Genomic DNA, 18,415 nt, shown 5'->3' with positions numbered 1-18,415 from the left:
TGGCTTGCAGGCTCTAGAGCACATGCAGGCTTAGTAGTTGTGGCGCACGGGCTTAGTTGCTCTGCGGCATGTGGGATCTTCCTGGACCAGGGCTCGAACCAGTGTTCGCTGCATTGGCGGGCGGATACTTAACCACTGCGCCACCAGGGAAGCCCAAAGCTGAATTTTGAGGCAGCTCAAATAGTACTTGCCCATATTGCCATAGTGCCAGTATCTACCATGACAACATAAACACTATAAATAATATCCTGAAATAATTGATACAAATTCCTATAGTACTAGACAATACGGTATTTGAAGTGTCTAAAATCTTCTCTGGGATTGAAAAAAGAGAAAATTCAACCAAAATATAAAAAACTTACTTGTATATCTGGATTAGTCTGAATTTCTCCATAGTATTTAAGATCCAAGCCTTCACTATTTTTGTGTGTCCAGCATCTTGCTTGGACATATAACAAGCAGTCAGTAAATTTTGTTGAGTGAATAAGTGTACAGGATGTTATTTGAGATACGCCTTCAAGGTTGACAAAAGAGCAGGTAAAGGGTGTTGTAGGTGTGGTAAACGTGCTGACTCGAGCAGAGACTAAAAAATGTGAGCCTTGTGTTACTGTTCTACTGGTTCAGCATTGCAAGCTCAAAGAATTGCAGAACGGAAAGAAAAGAACTTGCTTTTAGTTTGAGAGGAATGACCAGATCTGTTCTGTTTTCAGGTGACAATATGTACAGTTGTGAAAAATGCAAAAAGTAAGTGTCATTGGCAATGCTTTCAATTGCATGTTTTGTATTTTAAATGGTATTTTTCTTGGTAATTTGAATTGGGCATGTAGGGTTAATTTTCCGTTTTATTTAGAAAAATATAAAGGCCAGTAAGCTTTGTCCTAGTAAAAAATGACTGGTTGTTCTGCAAAACAAATCTGAGGTTAAAAATTTAACAAATTTAATCAGCTTAGCTAAGATGTGACAGTGTATTTTAAGATATAAAATGAGTATGTAATTTTGCATAAAACATTTTCCAAATATGTTGTAAATATATACTAGGATATATAACATATATTTTTATTACATAGGTTAATTCTGTCATCATAAATAACGCAATATGCTTTTCTGGCTTACCACCTTAACAGGCTAGATTTAGGAAGTGAAAGTGACTGTAAAGGTACATAGTTTCAAGTTTGTGTAAAATTCAGAAAGGTTATACCATCTCTAATGTTACCTGCTGTATGAGGGCCGAATAAAGAAGACAGTTAAGAAAAGTATGATTTTATTTCTTTATATCTACTACTAGCTGCCTTTTTCTATCTTGTAATAAGTTTAGGCTTTTAAGGCTTCTTGCTGATGAGTTAGAAAAGAAAAGTAAATGGAAAATTGAAAGCAAATATGTCTGAGGTAGAGTGAACTGGAAAATTTTTCTGAATCTCTCTGATAGAAAAATAATGGCCTCCGAATAAGATCTATTAATAGAGTCTTCATAATACAAACTTCTGGCTTTTGTCAAAAACCCAGGGAAATGTTGATCTGCAGCTGTTGGTCTTCTTCATTACAAAAAGGAATAGTATATTGTTAGGTCAATAAGGAAGAAAAGCTGCTTTGCACTTTCTAGAAAAAAATATACCTCTAGTGAATTGGAAAGTATTTATTATCAGTTTGTCCTTGAAGCCACAGCTGATAGCTGAAGACTGAGTTGGCCCAGAGGAGGAGTCTTTCTTGGAAAAACAGTGCCAACTAGGAAAAAGATAATAGTGAAGGTGGAAAAGAACTTGCATCTACCCCAGAATCCAGAGTAGAGATCTGTCAAGTATAAATTAATATTGATTATTGGGAATTCCCTGGCAGTCCAGTGGTTAGGACTCTGCGCTTTCACTGCCGAGGGCCCAGGTTCGATCGCTGGTTGGGGAACTAATCCTACAAGCCGCGTGGTGTGGCCGAAAAAATATTTTTTTTGATTATTAATAATAACCTCTCTATTTTAAGTTATTTGTTTTCACATTTAGGAATAAAGGTTGTAATATATTGACCTGACCAACCAATTCTATAAAATTGGGATTTTATTTTACCCAGTTTTACGTGATACCTGAATGTTATAAAGGCATAGCCAGGCCATAGATAGTAGAAGATTTTCATCAAAGAATTATACAACTCTAAATTTTTATTACTGATGTCTTAATTTAAATAATTTTTTTACAATAAGGGGTTCCAATGTTTTATTAGTATTTTTTAAATTGGTAGTGTATAATTCAGTAGTAAGCATTTTTAGTCTGATACCTTTATTTCTGCATTTTCTAAAAGATTTTGCTGTATATTTGAAAATACTAAAGGTTTTGTAGATTTGTATGGGAAACAGGTTTATTAAAATTGGTTTTCTCTTTTCACCCCTTAGATTGAGGAATGGAGTAAAGTTTTGTAAAGTACAAAAGTTTCCTGAGGTATGGGCTTTATCACAATTTAATTTATTTTATGTGATAGGTAAGGTATTAATATAACACAGTGTAGTAAATTCTTTAGCTTTGGTCGAAGAATGGAATGGTTCTATTGACCAGTGGCTGTGTATACCCTATTAAGATTATCCATTTTTTAAATATTGAGTTGCATACCAAGTAAGTGCCCTTAGCAGTAAAACTGTGTTGAACACAGTTTAATCAGATACTGTAGGGTCTTGCAGGCATAAAGTGTAAAATTGGAGAAGCCAGTAGCTATGAACTTAGGAAGTACCATGTTTCATCATTTCCACATTTTAACGTCTCTGGAATCAGGTTATCAGAATTGCAGGGTAATGTTTAATCTTGACAATATGTATATTTAATAGACTCTTTTATGTAGCATATGAAACAGTAGAATTTTAAATAATCCTACGTTTCTCTTTTAAAAAGATTTTGTGCATCCATCTTAAAAGATTCAGACATGAACTGATGTTTTCCACCAAAATTAGTACCCATGTTTCATTTCCACTGGAAGGCCTGGATCTTCAGCCATTTCTTGCTAAAGATAGTCCAGCTCAAATTGTTACCTATGATCTTCTGTCAGTCATTTGTCACCATGGAACTGCAAGTAGTAAGTATCCAAGTTTGACATATGTTTTTAGATTTTAAAGAAAAGAAACATCTGAATTGATCTCTTAAACAAGACCCGACTGAACAAAAGAAAAAAGTATAAAAGTAGATTTTTATTAATTATTTTATTTTGGTTATTAAAAACATGTCAGAAATTTTAGGAAATTGAATAATTTTACTCTGAAGTTTAAAATACTGGAAATTATGTTTTATGTGAAGATAAATAATAAGGACTTAAACATGATTATTTTTACACTGGGTTTTTAAGATTGCGTTCTCTGTCCTGATTTTCATTTCCTCAAGTGGTGGTGGTAAGGGTATCTACTGGAAAAGAATACGAAGATAGTTCTTGCTATATCTTTTTATTACTGAAATTATTTAAATTTTTTCTGCTTAAATTCAGGTGGACACTATATTGCCTACTGCCGAAACAATTTAAATAATCTCTGGTATGAATTTGATGACCAAAGTGTCACTGAAGTTTCAGAATCTACTGTACAAAATGCAGAAGCTTATGTTCTCTTCTACAGGTGAGGAAATAACTCTCCTGGATAGGCTGTTTTGACAAATATGACAGAACATCTCATGTTGAGGTTAACAGTGACTTCTAAGACTTTCAAAGTGGATTTCTGAGTAAAGATTAGAAATTGCTTTACTCTCATTTCATTATGTGAGTAAAAGTGAAAGGTTGCATGCAGAATGATCTTTTGTTAAGAGAATGGTAAGTCATTTAGTTGAAGGGCAAAGGAATATATTTTGTTTTATAGAAAGACTGGTTTTAATTTTAAAAATTAGGCACTGACAGTAGGAATTGTCTCCTAACATAACTAATAAAGGAGGTATTGGACTTCCCTGGTGGTCCAGTGGTTAAGACTCCGCGCTTCCAATGCAGAGGGCATGGGTTCAATCCCTGGTCAGGGAAGTTCTGCATGCCACGCGGCATGGCCAAAATAAAAATTAAAAAAAAAAAGGTATTAATATAAAAATAAATCCTTGGTACCTTTTAGTATCTTCTAAAAGATTGTAATAACTACTAAAACAGGAAAGCAGATTAACTGTTTAGATCTTATTAACAATCATTTGAATGTCTGTTCTATAGCAATAGTTATGTGGATACTAGTAGTTAAGATATAGTATCACCCCTAGAGTGTGTAATGTAGTGGGGGCAGGGTGGAACAAAGTATATTTCTCATGAATAATTTTCAAGACCTAACAAGATTCACAGTACAGTCCACCCTCCATATCCATTGGTTCCACATCCGAGGATTCAACCAACGGCATATTGAAAATATTGGGGGGGAAAAGATTCCAGAAAGTTCCAAAAAGCAAAACTTAAAATTGCACACCAGTACTATCTACATACCACTTATGCTGTATTTACCAGTGTTTGCATAGCAGTTACATTTTTTAGGTATTATAAGTAATCTAGAGATGATTTAAAGAATATGAGAGGCTGTGCATAGCTTATATGCAAATGCTACACCATTTTATATAAGGGACTTAAGCATCCACAGATTTTGGTATTTGCAAGAGTCCTGGAACCAATCCCCCACGGATATAGAGGGATGACTGTGTTAATGTGTGTGCTAAGTCTAATAAGTGAACGGAAAAATCCACTTACTAATCTAACGGAGTAAAATGCATATTGAATTTAATGAATCACTGTCCCTTAATAGGAAGAGCAGTGAAGAAGCACAAAAAGAGAGGCGGAGGATATCAAATTTGTTGAACATAATGGAACCAAGTCTCCTTCAGTTTTATATTTCTCGACAGTGGCTAAATAAATTTAAGACCTTTGCTGAACCTGGCCCTATTTCAAATAATGATTTTCTCTGTATTCATGGAGGTAAGAAACTCTGTAATGGAAAGTAGTGGTAGGGATTTGCTGTTAAATAATTTACAAATAGGGAAAGAGCCAAGAATTTTCCTCTTCCATTTATTTTCCATTTCCCCATCTACATTCCAAGTTAAATGTGTTTATTTTGCTATGGTTTCAGAAATTAGCTTTTTCTTCTAATTATAGGCAATCTGTAGCCTTTTCATAGAACAGATATTTACTGAGTACCTGTTCCAAACCCTGTGCTAGAGCCTGAAAGTACCAGAAACACTATTTCTATTTGCATAGCTTTAATTTCATAGTAAAGACAGATGCATAAACAGGTAATTACAGTGCAGTGAACACTTCTATTGCCCATCATTTTTCTCAGCTGAGAGACATGCAGCTCCAACTGTATCCGTGGCTCTTATCCCTTTTGTCTAAATGAATAGCTGGCTCTTTTCCTAACTATGAAAACGTACTCAGAGTTTAGTAAAAAAACCTCATGCAGTTATTTGCTAAATGTAATTTATGCCTTTGTGACTGTGTTAGTGCTTGTTTCTATGACAACCTTAGTGTGACACCTTAATTAAATTTCATGGTTGAAGACTTGATATTCTCATTAATTAATTATTTTTTCAGTGAAACCACAAGAGATAGTAGAAATGTCCTATATTGGATTTAGAAATCTAAACCTTGAAAATATTTCTTTCTTTTTTTTTTTGAAAATATTTCTGTATGTGAATTTTTCTCTTATTATTTCCCTACTTGAGCTACTAACTTAAGTCTCTTCCGGTTCCAAATCTCCCTATAATCCTTTTATGGCATTTATCTGTGCCTGCCTTTTATTATGGTTATTCATATAAATTCTTCATTTCTACTGCTAGCTCATAAGCTCCATGAAGGAAAGATTGTCTCTGATTTATCTCTGGCTTGCCCCAATACACAGTCAAGGCTTAGTAAAGATTTATGTAAGTTAAGTACTTGAACATCTTGGTTAACTTATTTTTCTCTATTTCAAGAAATATGTTCATCTTTAGGAACATATACTTAATTTTTAACCTTTTGGGGAGAGGTTTTAAGAATAATGATTGGAAAAGATGCCAGTGATTAATCAGTTAAAAGTAATATAACGGAATTTAAGAATGAGACAGACCCATTTAAACTTTTTTAGGTGTTCCTCCACGAAAAGCTAGTTATATTGAAGACCTGGTATTGATGCTGCCTCAGAACATTTGGGATAACCTATATAGCAGGTTTGTTTTTTTAAATCAGACAATATGGTATTGTGGAAATCAGTTTGTGAAATTCGTTAAAAGGAGATTGGATTATTTTGTATATGCTCCCTGTGCTGTATGTTGCTTATGTGGAATATTCCCTTCTTCCTTCATTTATTCACTCTGAAGTGTGAGTAGAGAGACTTTTGTGGCTAGTGTGGCCCTAGTCTAGATAATTAATTCTAAGTTTTATGTTCTGATAATCTGTATCTCTAAAAGTATGCCGTGACATTTTTCTTAAATATTTTTTCTTAAATATTGAAAATAATTCATTCTATGAATTCTTAGTGGCCAGGGGAAGCCTCCTTCTAGTTAAAACTTGATTAAAACTGTGGCTGTGTATAACTTAAGATTTATATGTTGTATGCTAACTTTTGACAGCCACTTCTTTTACTTTATGTTGTTGCAACAAACATATTTTGTAACAAAAGTAGCTGTAAGGGAAAGTTGAAATACAGATGAATCAGTAAGTCAATAAACTGATAAAATCAGCGACCCTGAAAAACATAAAATCAGGCCCTTACGATAATTTGGTTTTTACATTTTACTAAAACTTGGACACATTTCCTAGAACATCAGCTTACTTCCAGATTATCATACTTATTAAATTCTTCATGCATTAGGTATGGAGGAGGACCAGCCGTCAACCATCTGTACATTTGTCACACTTGCCAGATTGAGGCGGAGAAAATTGAAAAAAGAAGAAAAATTGAATTGGAAATTTTTATTCGGGTAAAAAAATGATGCTTTTCAAATTATAAAAATGATCTAGAATAAAGATAAAGAACTGACAATTAGAGGAACGATGTTAGTGAAATGATTGGACGAAAGAGTTGTAATACATTTTAAGTCTCATGGGCTCATAACAGTGAGAGACCCCAGTCAGGTGACTATAGTTCTAGTGAGTTAAGTTCTTCTTTTGGGGGTTTTTGTTTTCATGGATTGGTAATAAATTTTGTCTTATGTATTGGCACTGGCAAGAAATCTCTTTATTGAAATGGTAAATTATAAGTTTCCTTAAGTTAGTGGTTTTTCTGAAAGCATCTACTCAGATTGCATTCTTTACTTCCACCCCTTTGTGAAGTATAATATTGTTTGGGGGGACTCTCTATACTTGTACCTAGTTCCCACAAAGTGAGTATGTTATGAGGTATTTCTTGATTGCAAGCAACAGAAAGTCTGATCACAGAATCAATAGGAAGAGCTGAATAACCAGGTTTTATTGGACAAAGACTAGTATAATTCCATTTGTCTAGGTAGCAAGAAGTAAGTTTCTTCAAAGTGCTGCTGTCCGTAATACAGCTCCAACCATTTATTTATTATTCGGGTTCCTAGTAGAGAATACTACTAGAGTTTGAGTCACCTGAGAGGCATGTTCATTGATATTTCTATTGAAATTATATTGGTGGAGGGATAATTCTATAAGGGAAGATTGAGATTCTTTTAGTAAAAGAAGGAGAGAAGTTAATTGAGCAGATATTATAGATGAACAGTACATTCCATGTTGTGGCCACAGGCTTCTTTTCATAGATTTAGGGGTGTTTTGTGTGTGTGTGTGTGTGCCTTTGCCTAAAGTAAAGCGATTTTCACATACACAGGAAGATATTACAGGTGTGGATTGATTTACTGTGCTTGAGCCTCATTTGCTTTCTAAATATAAGGAGGCAAATTTTAGTTGAAAGGTAAAAGTAGTTCATTCCACGAATGCTTAAATAAATGGCTAATGACTATATCCATTAGGGTTTTTTTTCTCAATATTTATTTATTTATTTGGCTGCGCTGGATCTTAGTTGCGGCACACAGGACCTTCATTGCCGCGTGCAGGATCTTTAGCTGCGGCATATGAGCTCTTAGTTGCGGCATGCATGTGGGATCTAGTTCCCTGACCAGGGATTGAACCCGGCCCTGCTGTATTGGGAGCATGGGTTCTTAACCACTGGACCACCAGGGAAGTCCCATACGTTAGGGTTTGATCAACAGAAGCCATTCTAAGTATTTTGAGTAGAATAGGAATACAGGCAATGAAAGACTTAAATAACTACTAAAAAGACTGGGCATTGAAAATCAAGAAGACCATAGCTGACTTTCAGGAAATCTGGAAGGCTGCCATACTGGAGGTAGGAGTGGGGACAGCAGCTCAGAGTGGGGTCTCAGAGCCCAGACAAGGTAAAGAAAGCTTCTGTGTAGTGGTGTGGGCCTGGTCAAGGATGTTGGAGCCCAGGCAACGTAACAGTGGATGCCCGTGTTGGCTGGAGATTGCTGTGTGAGGCGGCACAGCTTAGCGGTGGTGGTAAAATTGAGGGATTGATTCCATGTGTAGGATTGATCAGATAATATGGGTGTAATGAGAGCCAGATTTCTTATTGTCAGATAAGGGAGTTACAGATACTGAAAGAGAGGAAACTAAAATGGACTCTTTGTTACTGGATTAAAATAGTAGGCATCTTTGTGAACTCACTGTGTTAGATACATATATACATATAGAGGTATAAATGTGTGTATATGTACACATATATAGAAATAAATGATGTACCTAAGTTAATTTCCTAACTCTGGCACTGAAAAGGCCTGGAAGCAGTAATAACTACAGTAGGATTGAGGATACCTAGCTCTCTTCGGATCTTGGCTTCTAAACATCTTTCTCTAGTAAAAGGAACCAGCCCTCCTTGGAGAAATGGCTGCTTTCAGGGCTGGGGCAGGGGAATTACAAGATGAGCTTGGAATTTCTTACTGTTCCAGAAATTAAAGAAGTTTTTGAAGAATGATGGGGAAATGTCAAAAGTACACAGAAGCCAGCTTGAAGGGGCTTTTACTTGCCAAATTTGGGACAATTTATGCTTCAAAATAAATTATAATGGTATTATAATGCATTAAACAAAATAGGAGATATTGTGTTCATACTGTTATAAATAAGTGAATAAATTGAAATACTGATGCGGAATGGAATATTAACATAGTTCCAGCTTATTCCCCACAAAATACGTATTAATTTTGAAGAGAAAAGACTAAGCAAGAAGAGTCTGGCACCAACTCAATGAAGTCATTAAAGTGAACATCAGTAGCAGTGGAATATATCAAAATCATGTGCTAGGATAGGATACAGTGAGAAGAACACAGCATCACTTGTTTGGTAGACAGTGCATAACCTGAGTTTCAAATGAGGAAAGCCAGGCAGACCCAAATTGGGGGACATTTTATACAACAACTGGCTTGTAACCTTCAAAACTGTCAAGAATGAAAGTCAAGACTGAGGAACTGTGCCACCTTAAAGGAAATATGAAGTTACATGCAACAAGTGATTCTTGCTTGTTTTTGTTTTTTGTTTGTTTTTTCGGCTGAGCGGCATGTGGCATCCTAGTTCCCGGACCAGGGATCGAATCCGCACCCCCTGCAATGGAAGCGTGGAGTCTTAACCACTGGATCGCTAGGGAAGTCCCAACAAGTGATTCTGAACTGGATCTTCTGGCTATAAACAACATTATTGGATCAATTAGAAAAACTTGATGGAGTCTGAGGATTAGGTGCTAGTATTACATCGATGTTAATTTCCACATTTTTATCATTTGTGTTAAATGTGTAGGAAAAAGTCCTCGTGTGTTTAGCAACTTACTCTGAAATGGTCTAGGAAAAGAAAATTTCTTCGTATTGTACTGGAGTTTTCCTGTAAGTTTGAGATTGTTTCAAAGCTAAAAAGAAGTTTTTAATTGCACAAAGCTTCTGGAAATTACCTATGTTACTTACCACTGGCAAGTCTCAGGAGAATGCTCAGAAACTTGATAGACTTGATAAGCCGCTAATCTCAGGACCCTGGTGGGTTATCCTGAGGATGCTGCTGTTAAAGATGTTAGCTGCCTGTGGCACTGAGTGAGGGATTCTTGGGAAGATGCTTGGAAGTGGTGGCAAAACCCTGCTTGTGCCATCTGTGGAGGCCTCAGTCCTGCCGCAACTGCCACCAGAGGACGTGGGGGAAGTTTCTCTTTCTCTTGTGCCTTCCATATATTGCATATATCATTGGCAGTGACAGATCTGGAGCACTACTGGCAAGCGATCCTGGAAAATGAAATCTTCTCTTTTCATAGAAGAGAGTATAAGAATGAATGGAAGTGATGCCTTAACAGACAATAAATACAGTATAGTTTGCCCCCCTTGTCATATTGCATCTATACGTCAGCAACAACAGTAGCAATAGTATCATGTTTCTGCCTAACATGATGCAGCTAGCTCATGTACCACTAGATGCAGCATTTATCCTTTCCCTAAACTTGGAAAACCCAAAGTGCCATCAGTCAGTGTATCCATTTCTGGATGATGATCATTCATGTTTAGTTCAGTCAGTTTAGTCATAATCTCCCTTTTATATTCTGCAAGCTAAAGAATAAACGATAAGATTAACCACCAACAACATGCCTTATATGAAATAGAGGAATGAAAGGAAATATAAATTGGTAATTTTTCACAAATTTAGAAATATTTACAAATATGTATTGGGTTGGCCAAAAAGTTCATTGGGTTAGTGAATACATTGTTCAATAAAATTCTTGGTGAAAATGAAAAAGGTGTCTTTTAGTTCTACTTAAAACCGAATGAACTTTTTGGCCAACCCAGTGCATGGGGGAAGGAAGAAGTATGTGTCTACAGCTTATAACTACCCATTCCATATTCTCTGTTTTCTCATCCAGCACTTCAGCTGGTTATTTACCTGATGAAGTAACCCAGACCTTCATTCCTGAAGAGTCTGAGCTCTTTGTAGTCTTGCCTGTGTTAGATTTCTCTAGTTGGCTATGAGCTTTTAATCTGTGGATATGGAAATACTGAATGGTGCTTATAGTGGATTGAATGCTGGCCCCCCAAAAAGGTGTTTCCGTGTCCTAATCCCTGTGAATTGACTTTATGAAAAGGGTCTTTTTATATATAATTAAGGATCTTGAGACAAGATCAACCTGGATTATCTGCATGGACCCTAAGTCTAATGATAAGTGCCCTTATAAAGAGATGCACAGAGGAGAGATACACAGAGAGAAGAGGTGAAAGCCATATGAAGACAGAAGACAGAGATTGCAATATACACTCACAAAGCAGAAGGTTGAAGAGGCAAGGAACCAAATCTCCCCTTCTCTACAAGAAGCACGGTCATGCCTACACCTTGGTTTGGACTTCTGACCTCCAGAACTTTGAGAGAAAAAATAATCTGGTTTCAGCCACCAAGTTTGTGGTGATTTGCTATAGCCCCCCTCTGAAACTAATACAGTGGGTATAACCTGATTTTCAGACATAGTTCCCCTTTTTTCTGTTGTGTAGTAGTCATTTTATTCTACTTTTTATATAGCCCTACCCACTTTGTCTCTTGGTTCCGTGACATGAGGAACCCAAAATGGCCAGAGGAGTGTCTCATCTTCCAGTCCAGTAAAATCATTGTTGTGTCCCTTTGGAACCTAATACCTCTAAACTAGTAGAGGCCAAAGTTGTGATAATTAGAAGCAAAAAAGCTTTTGTGTCAGTAGGTAGTAATAGATAAACTCTCCTACTTCCTTTACCTGGTACCTACTCTCATGTTTTCTGGTTGTGGGAAAAACAGCACCATAGGGTTGTTCCTCGTTTGAGCCATATACTACATCCCATAGGATAGTACCAACCCCACGGTGTTTTGCCACCCGGGCACAAAAACAGTATTCAGTAGGCCAGCAACTTTTAGGTGATGCCATATGGTAAAGTCAGTGAATTCTATGGATGTGAGCCCATTGCTTCATTTATTTTGTGTAAAATTAGTTACATAATCAGAGGTTATATGGGATATCATCTCAGGAAATGAGACGTTCAGTAAGACCAACAACGGTGATACTGGAAGAAACACTATAGGTTAGGAAGGTAGGCCCAAATCCAGTTCTAAGCATTTGTAAATCATTTATCATCAAGGGGCTTGTATATATATCCAGATTATATAAGATTATATAAAGAATTCGTACAACTCAAGAAGATAGATATTCCAATTTAAAAATAAGAAAATATTTTAATATACATTATCCTTAAGATATGAGTGATAAGCACATGAAAAGGTACACACTCTCAGCAGTCATCAGTAAGGTGCAAATTAAAGCCACAGTGAGATACCATTACATACTTCTTAGAATGGGTAAAATAAAGAAGTGGACAATATCAAGTTCTGACAAAAATGTTGGGCTTCCCTGGTGGCGCAGTGGTTGAGAGTCCGCCTGCCGACGCAGGGGACGCGGGTTCGTGCCCCGGTCCGGGAAGATCCCACATGCAGCGGAGTGGCTGGGCCCGTGAGCCATGGCCGCTGGGCCTGCGCGTCCGGAGCCTGCGCTCCGCAGCGGGAGAGGCCATAACAGTGAGAGGCCCGCATACCTCAAAAAAAAAAAAAAATGTAGAGCAACTAGAATTCTCATATAAACACTGTTGGTGGGCATGTGGTGTCACATGCCGGATGACAACCAGTTTGACAATTTCTTATAGGTTAAACAAACACTTAGCACATGACTCAGCAGTCTCACTCCTAGGTATTTACTCCAGAGAATGAACACTTACGTCTGCAAAAACCTGTACACAAATGTTCATGAGCAGAATTGCTCATAATTGCCCCAAACCGGAAATTGATGTCTATCAGGTGGCAAATGGATAAAAAGGCTGTGGTATACTACTAAGCATAAAAAAGGTAGAACTACTGATGCGTGCAGCAATATGATGAATCTTAGGAACATTATGCCAAGTGAAAGGAACAAGACAAAAACGACTATGTAATGTCTAATTCCACTTATATGAAATATCTAAGAAAAAGATAGGGACTTCCCTGGTGGCACATTGGTAAGACTCTGTGCTCCTGATACAGGGGGCCTGGGTTTGATCCCTGGTCAGGGAACTAGATCCCACGTGCATGCCGGAGCTAAGAGTTCACCTGCCACAACTAAGGAGCCTGCGAGCTGCAGCTAAGGAGCCCTTGAACCACAATGAAGACCCAGTGCAACCAAATAAATTAATTAATTAAAAAAAAACAAACACAAAGTAGGTCAGTGGTTTCCTGGGGCTGAGAGGAAGTGATTGTAAACTGGCACAGGGGAGTTTGGGGAGTGTCAGAAGTGTTTTAAACTGGATTGTGTTGGTGGCTGCACAATTATAAACTTACTGAAAACCATTGAACTTTACACTAACACTGTGGATTATACTTTAATGAAGCTGTTTTATAAAATGCAAGTCTATAATTATTCCATAACACTAGGGTTTTTTTTGTCTTATTCTACCACCACCCCTTTGAAAAAAAGAAAAAAAGCAATGTCTTAGTATAAAAAAATAACAGGACTTACGTGGCGGTCCAGTGGTTAAGACTGAGCTCCCAATGCAGGCAGCCTGGGTTCCATCTCTAGTCAGGGAACTGGGATCCCGCATGCCACAAAAAAAATTTAAAAAAACAAAACAGAACACTAGAGTACAAAAATAGGTGCCCTTGCTAGACTGGAAATTAAGTGGAGTTTCTGAAAAATTGAGAAAGCAGATAGGATCAGTTTGAAGAAGCAGACCAATGTCATGGGAAATGACCACACAGGCTTTAAGCTTGGAAGCGGCAGATACTAATAGTGATTTCAGCACTCTGCCCCCTGCATTGTACTAAGCAGTAAGCATGAAGGTGTCTGCTTGGATTGAGCAGTGAATGTGGACCCTTGGGTTGGTTAAAGAAGGCGTTAACTTTAGCTAGCTTGTAATACCTAGAAAGAATTGTGTCTTCCTAAGTTATGCCTTAAAATAAATGATTGATTCCCAGAGAGATGCATAAGGATATTGTATCCTAAAAACAAAACTCAATAGATGGGTTGACTGAATAAATACTGCTGGAGAGCATATTAGTGTACTGAAAGATCTAGTGAAGGGTTTCTCCTAAAATGAAGCACAAGGATAAACAGGTGGAAAACAAAAGTTTTGACACGTTGGGTAGATACAGAATCCAATGTTTTTCTAATAGGTATTTTAGAAGAGAGTAGAGAGGTGGAACTCCTTTGAGAGCAACAGTTTAATTTCTGAGAACTAGAGAGAAACAGATGCCTTTAAATAACTGGGGTGATTATACTTAACTCAATTTTCAAAAGCCCCCACCTAGACACATAAGGAAGAAATGTCCTAATGCCAGAGAGAAAGTCCTGAAAGTGTCCAAACCTGGTAATGCTGTGAATGAAGTGGATTCATCTGACAGAATCAGTCTAACATTACATTTCAGAAATCTCAGTTCTCTAAGGATAAGTTGTACATCACAGGAAGTCCAAACTTTAATTCTTTACCTGGAGACAAACATGCCTTGATTTCATCAGAGGCAATCACAACATTATTCATTGTCTTTCATTGTTCTGTGGAAGCAGCTACCTTGTGTCCCAGAAGGATCCTTGCTCTCAAAGAGCTTACATTTAATAAATAACAAATACATTATATATCAAAAGGTAATGAGTTCTATGGTGAAGGAAGATATATAACAGGATAAGAGGATCAGGAGTATAGTGATGAGGGGAGGAGTCAGGTGCAGTTATAAACAGTGTGATCAAGATCGGCCTCATTGGGCTTCCCTGATGGCGCAGTGGTTGAGAGTCCGCCTGCCGATGCAGGGGACACGGCTTCGTGACCTGGTCCGGGAAGATGCCACATGCCGCGGAGTGGCTGGGCCCGTGAGCCATGGCCGCTGAGCCTGTGCGTCCGGAGCCTGTGCTCCGCAACGGGAGAGGCCGCAACGGTGAGAGGCCCGCGTACCACAAAAAAAAAAAAAAAAAAAAAAAAAGATCGGCCTCATTGAAAAGGTGACATTTAAGCAAAGACTTGAAGAAGGTGAGGGAGATATTCAAATATCTGTAAAAAGAAGGGATGCCCATGCAAAGGCTTTGAGAGACAGGAATGTATCTGCTTGATTTTGGGAGTAACAGAGGTTTGTGTGACCACAAGTGAATAAATGAGGAGGAAAGTACTAGAAGATGAAGTCAAATCATGGGGCCAGAACATAGAGGTACTTCTGAGCTATTATTATAAGGATCTCTGGGGACAGTGGCAGGGTTTGGATTAGATTTGATCATAGGGGAGAAATGAGCTGAACTTCACTGTTTTTTGTCCATAGGTAGTATGTACCGCGGGCACTTAGTTACCCAGCGTGAGATATCTTGCAGGAGTCTCACTGTCTTTTCACACTATTACAATTAGATAATTTTCAAATACCCTTCATTTTCTTCAGGCTCTGTTGCTGTTCCTCTCTTTTTTTTTTTTTAAATTTATTTATTTAATTTATTTTATTTTTGGCTGCGTTGGGTCTTCGTTGCTGCACGGGCTTTTCTCTAGTTGCGGCGAGCGGGGGTTACTCTTTGTCGCGGTGCACAGTCTTCTCATTGCGGTGGCTTCTCTTGTTGCGGAGCACAGGCTCTAGGCACACGAGCTTAAGTAGTTGTGGCGCACGGGCTTAGTTGCTCCGTGGCATGTGGGATCTTCCTGGACCAGGGCTCGAACCCGTGTCTCCTGCATTGGCAGGCGGATTCTTAACCACTGCGCCACCAGGGAAGCCCCTGTTCCCCTCTTTCTATGCCAGTTTTTCTGTCAGTTTGGTTTTTGGTTTCGTCTTGTTTTGTTGGGTTTTTTTTTTTTTGGTTTTTTGTTTGTTTTGTTTTGGCTGAGCTGCGTGGCTTGCGGGATCTCAGTTCCCTGACCAGGGATTGAAGCCGGGCCAGGGCAGTGAAAGCCCGGAATCCTAACCACTAGACTACTGGGGAACTCCCCAATTCGGTTTTTTAATTGAAAGTCGTAGAAGTCAGATTGGCTAACTTAAGCAAAAAAAGAAATTTATTGAAAAGAAGATTTGAATAACCAGACCTCCAGAAATTCAGGAACCAAGTTATTCCTGTATAGCTAACAAAATTGACATTGGAATGACTCCGTTCCAATCATTAGGTTACTCCTCTGAAGATTTCCATTTCTAGTAGTTTTGCCTAGTTTGAGTCATATACCCATTTCTTGGGCCTTGGGACTAGAGGGGGAAGTGGAATGTCTTCAAGGACTGTCCCACCACTTTTGAGAATTTATCCTATATATATATATGTTGTTGTTTAAAATATTTATTTATTTATCTTTGGCTGCATTGGGTCTTCGTTGCTGTGCCTGGGCTTTCTCTATTTGTGGCAAGCGGGAGCCATTCTTCATTGTAGTGGCTTCTCTTGTTGCGAAGTACGGGCTCTAGGCACGCGGGCTTCAGTAGTTGTGGCTCGCGGGCTTCAGTAGTTGTGGCTCACGGGCTCTAGAGCACAGGCTCAGTAGTTGGGGCGCACGGGCTCAGCTGCTCCGTGGCATGTGGGATCTTCCCTGACCATGGATCGAACCCGTGTCCCCTGCATTGGCAGGTGGATTCTTAACCACTGCGCCACCAGGGAAGTCCTATATATATGTTTATTGTCTATGAAATAACACGTACAGAACTTTTCGTTTCAACATTCTGTTTGTAATAGCAACATGTCTACCAGTATCTTAAGTGAATGGAAGTAAGATGTAGACAGTGGGTATGGTATGTTTAAATAAGTTTTACACATCAGATTTTTAATAAATATGTGGAGTATTTATTGCCTTGAAGACTTTATCATGACCATTTTCACTTATCCAATCATTATGCCCCTTTTGTGTATACTTGATAAACTTTGAGATATAACCTAGAATGTTTATTAGGTGTTACCATGTATCCTAGTATTAAGTTAACATAGCATCAATGTAAGTCACATTCTTTGTGTGTGAGGAATTGGCCTTATCAGATGCTGAAGTAGAATGGTTGTATTGTTCTGCTACAAAGCAAGTTCTAGATTTTAGATGACTAATTTTTTTCCCTCTATAGCTCAACAGAGCATTCCAAGAGGAGGATTCTCCAGCTACTTTTTATTGCATCAGTATGCAGTGGTTTAGAGAATGGGAAAGTTTTGTGAAGGGTAAGGATGGAGGTAAGTGTTTAACTGAAAGACGAAATTCTTTGCAGATTTTTTTGTTTATTTAACAAATGTTTTTTGAATATCTACATGCACTTGGGATTACACTACTGAACAAGAGAGAAAAAAACGTACATTCTAGTTCATATGTTGGTTATTTTTAATTTTTTAAAAACTTTCATGGATTATAGCATATTCATAGCAGATATAAAGGAACTGAATAAAAATTAGTCTGTGATCTTAACATTGAAAAATTTTTAAAAAATATCCTTCCAACAATAAGATTGGTTAAACCATAGTTTATCCATTACAATGGGATACCATGTGGACTTTAAAAATTATTTGTGTAACAGTGTTTAAAATTTAAAAATAAGATGTTCTTGATATATGAAAAAGGTTATAATGCAGTATGCATAGTTGGAACCTTTTGTTTTAAAAAAGAAAAAGGCAAACATATGCAAAGGCACAAATACCTCAAAGGTAGGTACTAGAACAGTTTGCCTGTCTTTCTGTAGTAGGATAACAGTATCTTTTTCCTTCTTGTGCCTTTTTGTTTTTTTAAACAGTTTTTGATAATGAACATGCACTGTACTTTTGTATCCAGGGGGAAAACAAGGTTTCTTTCCTTAAATTAAAAAAAGGATGCACTTTGGGAATTCGCTGGCAGTCCAGTGGTTAGGATTCCGCACTTTCACTGCTGAGGGCCTCGGTTCAGTCCCTGGTCGGGGAACTAAGATCCTGTAAGCCACAGGGCGCAGCTTTAAAACAAAACAAAAAAAAAAAGGATGCATTTTAACATTTCATTTTATCATGCTTTTATTTTTAGTTTAATGGCGGTCTAAAACCAAGAATTGCATTTCTTTTTAAATTACAAAGAATTGTTCTTTTGTAGCATTAAAAGTGCATTTTAACCTGTAATCCCCAAATGGATACTTAAGAAATGATTTTTATTAAATTTTGGATGGTAGTGAGAGAACTTCTCTCAGCTTCTTTCCTGGTTCCATTTTGGGGGAATTAAGACCCAAAAAGGAAGAAGCTCAGAAGAAGACAGTTAAGAACTGACTATAATAATCTGACTAAAAAATAATCTGATTATACAGTTATATCCTTCATTAATTCAGGCATAGAAATATGCAGTTCTTTGGTACATTTATACATTTTGATTATTTGTTTTTCCTTTTGACTTAGATCCTCCAGGTCCTATTGATAACACGAAAATTGCAGTCACCAAATGTGGCAATGTGATACTCAGGCAAGGTAAGTTTGACTAATACTATTAAGCCTTTACTTGTTAGTAATTTGTCACACTGTTAAGAATATATCATCACTAGCCATTTA

At 37.5% G+C, this 18,415-nt stretch overlaps 1 protein-coding gene across 8 annotated transcripts in view; it reads left to right on the top strand.

The window, feature by feature from the left end:
* The window catches only part of USP33 (ubiquitin specific peptidase 33), an 88,679-nt gene that overhangs the window by 62,212 nt on the left and 8,052 nt on the right, over positions 1-18,415 (top strand). For 5 of the 8 annotated variants that reach the window (XR_003434318.1, XM_027114112.1, XM_027114111.1 and 2 more), the window contains 9 exons: positions 711-744; positions 2,378-2,423; positions 2,868-3,048; positions 3,451-3,577; positions 4,724-4,893; positions 6,038-6,119; positions 6,764-6,872; positions 16,990-17,092; positions 18,266-18,334. Coding sequence is in view for 5 of the 8 variants with exons in the window: in XM_027114112.1 (XP_026969913.1) it covers positions 711-744; positions 2,378-2,423; positions 2,868-3,048; positions 3,451-3,577; positions 4,724-4,893; positions 6,038-6,119; positions 6,764-6,872; positions 16,990-17,092; positions 18,266-18,334 (921 nt within the window). In the remaining 3 variants the exon portion in view is untranslated. Of the gene's footprint in view, positions 1-710; positions 745-2,377; positions 2,424-2,867; positions 3,049-3,450; positions 3,578-4,723; positions 4,894-6,037; positions 6,120-6,763; positions 7,896-16,989; positions 17,093-18,265; positions 18,335-18,415 lie in introns of those variants that run through there. The other 3 variants (XR_003434319.1, XM_027114114.1, XR_003434320.1) reach the window with 3 other exon arrangements.

The sequence above is a fragment of the Aethalodelphis obliquidens genome, unplaced genomic scaffold (assembly GCF_003676395.1).
Source record: "Aethalodelphis obliquidens isolate GAN/ISIS:26980383/991018 unplaced genomic scaffold, ASM367639v1 scaffold13, whole genome shotgun sequence".
Taxonomy (NCBI): Eukaryota; Metazoa; Chordata; class Mammalia; order Artiodactyla; family Delphinidae; genus Aethalodelphis; species Aethalodelphis obliquidens.
This window is presented reverse-complemented; position numbering and strand designations above follow the sequence as displayed.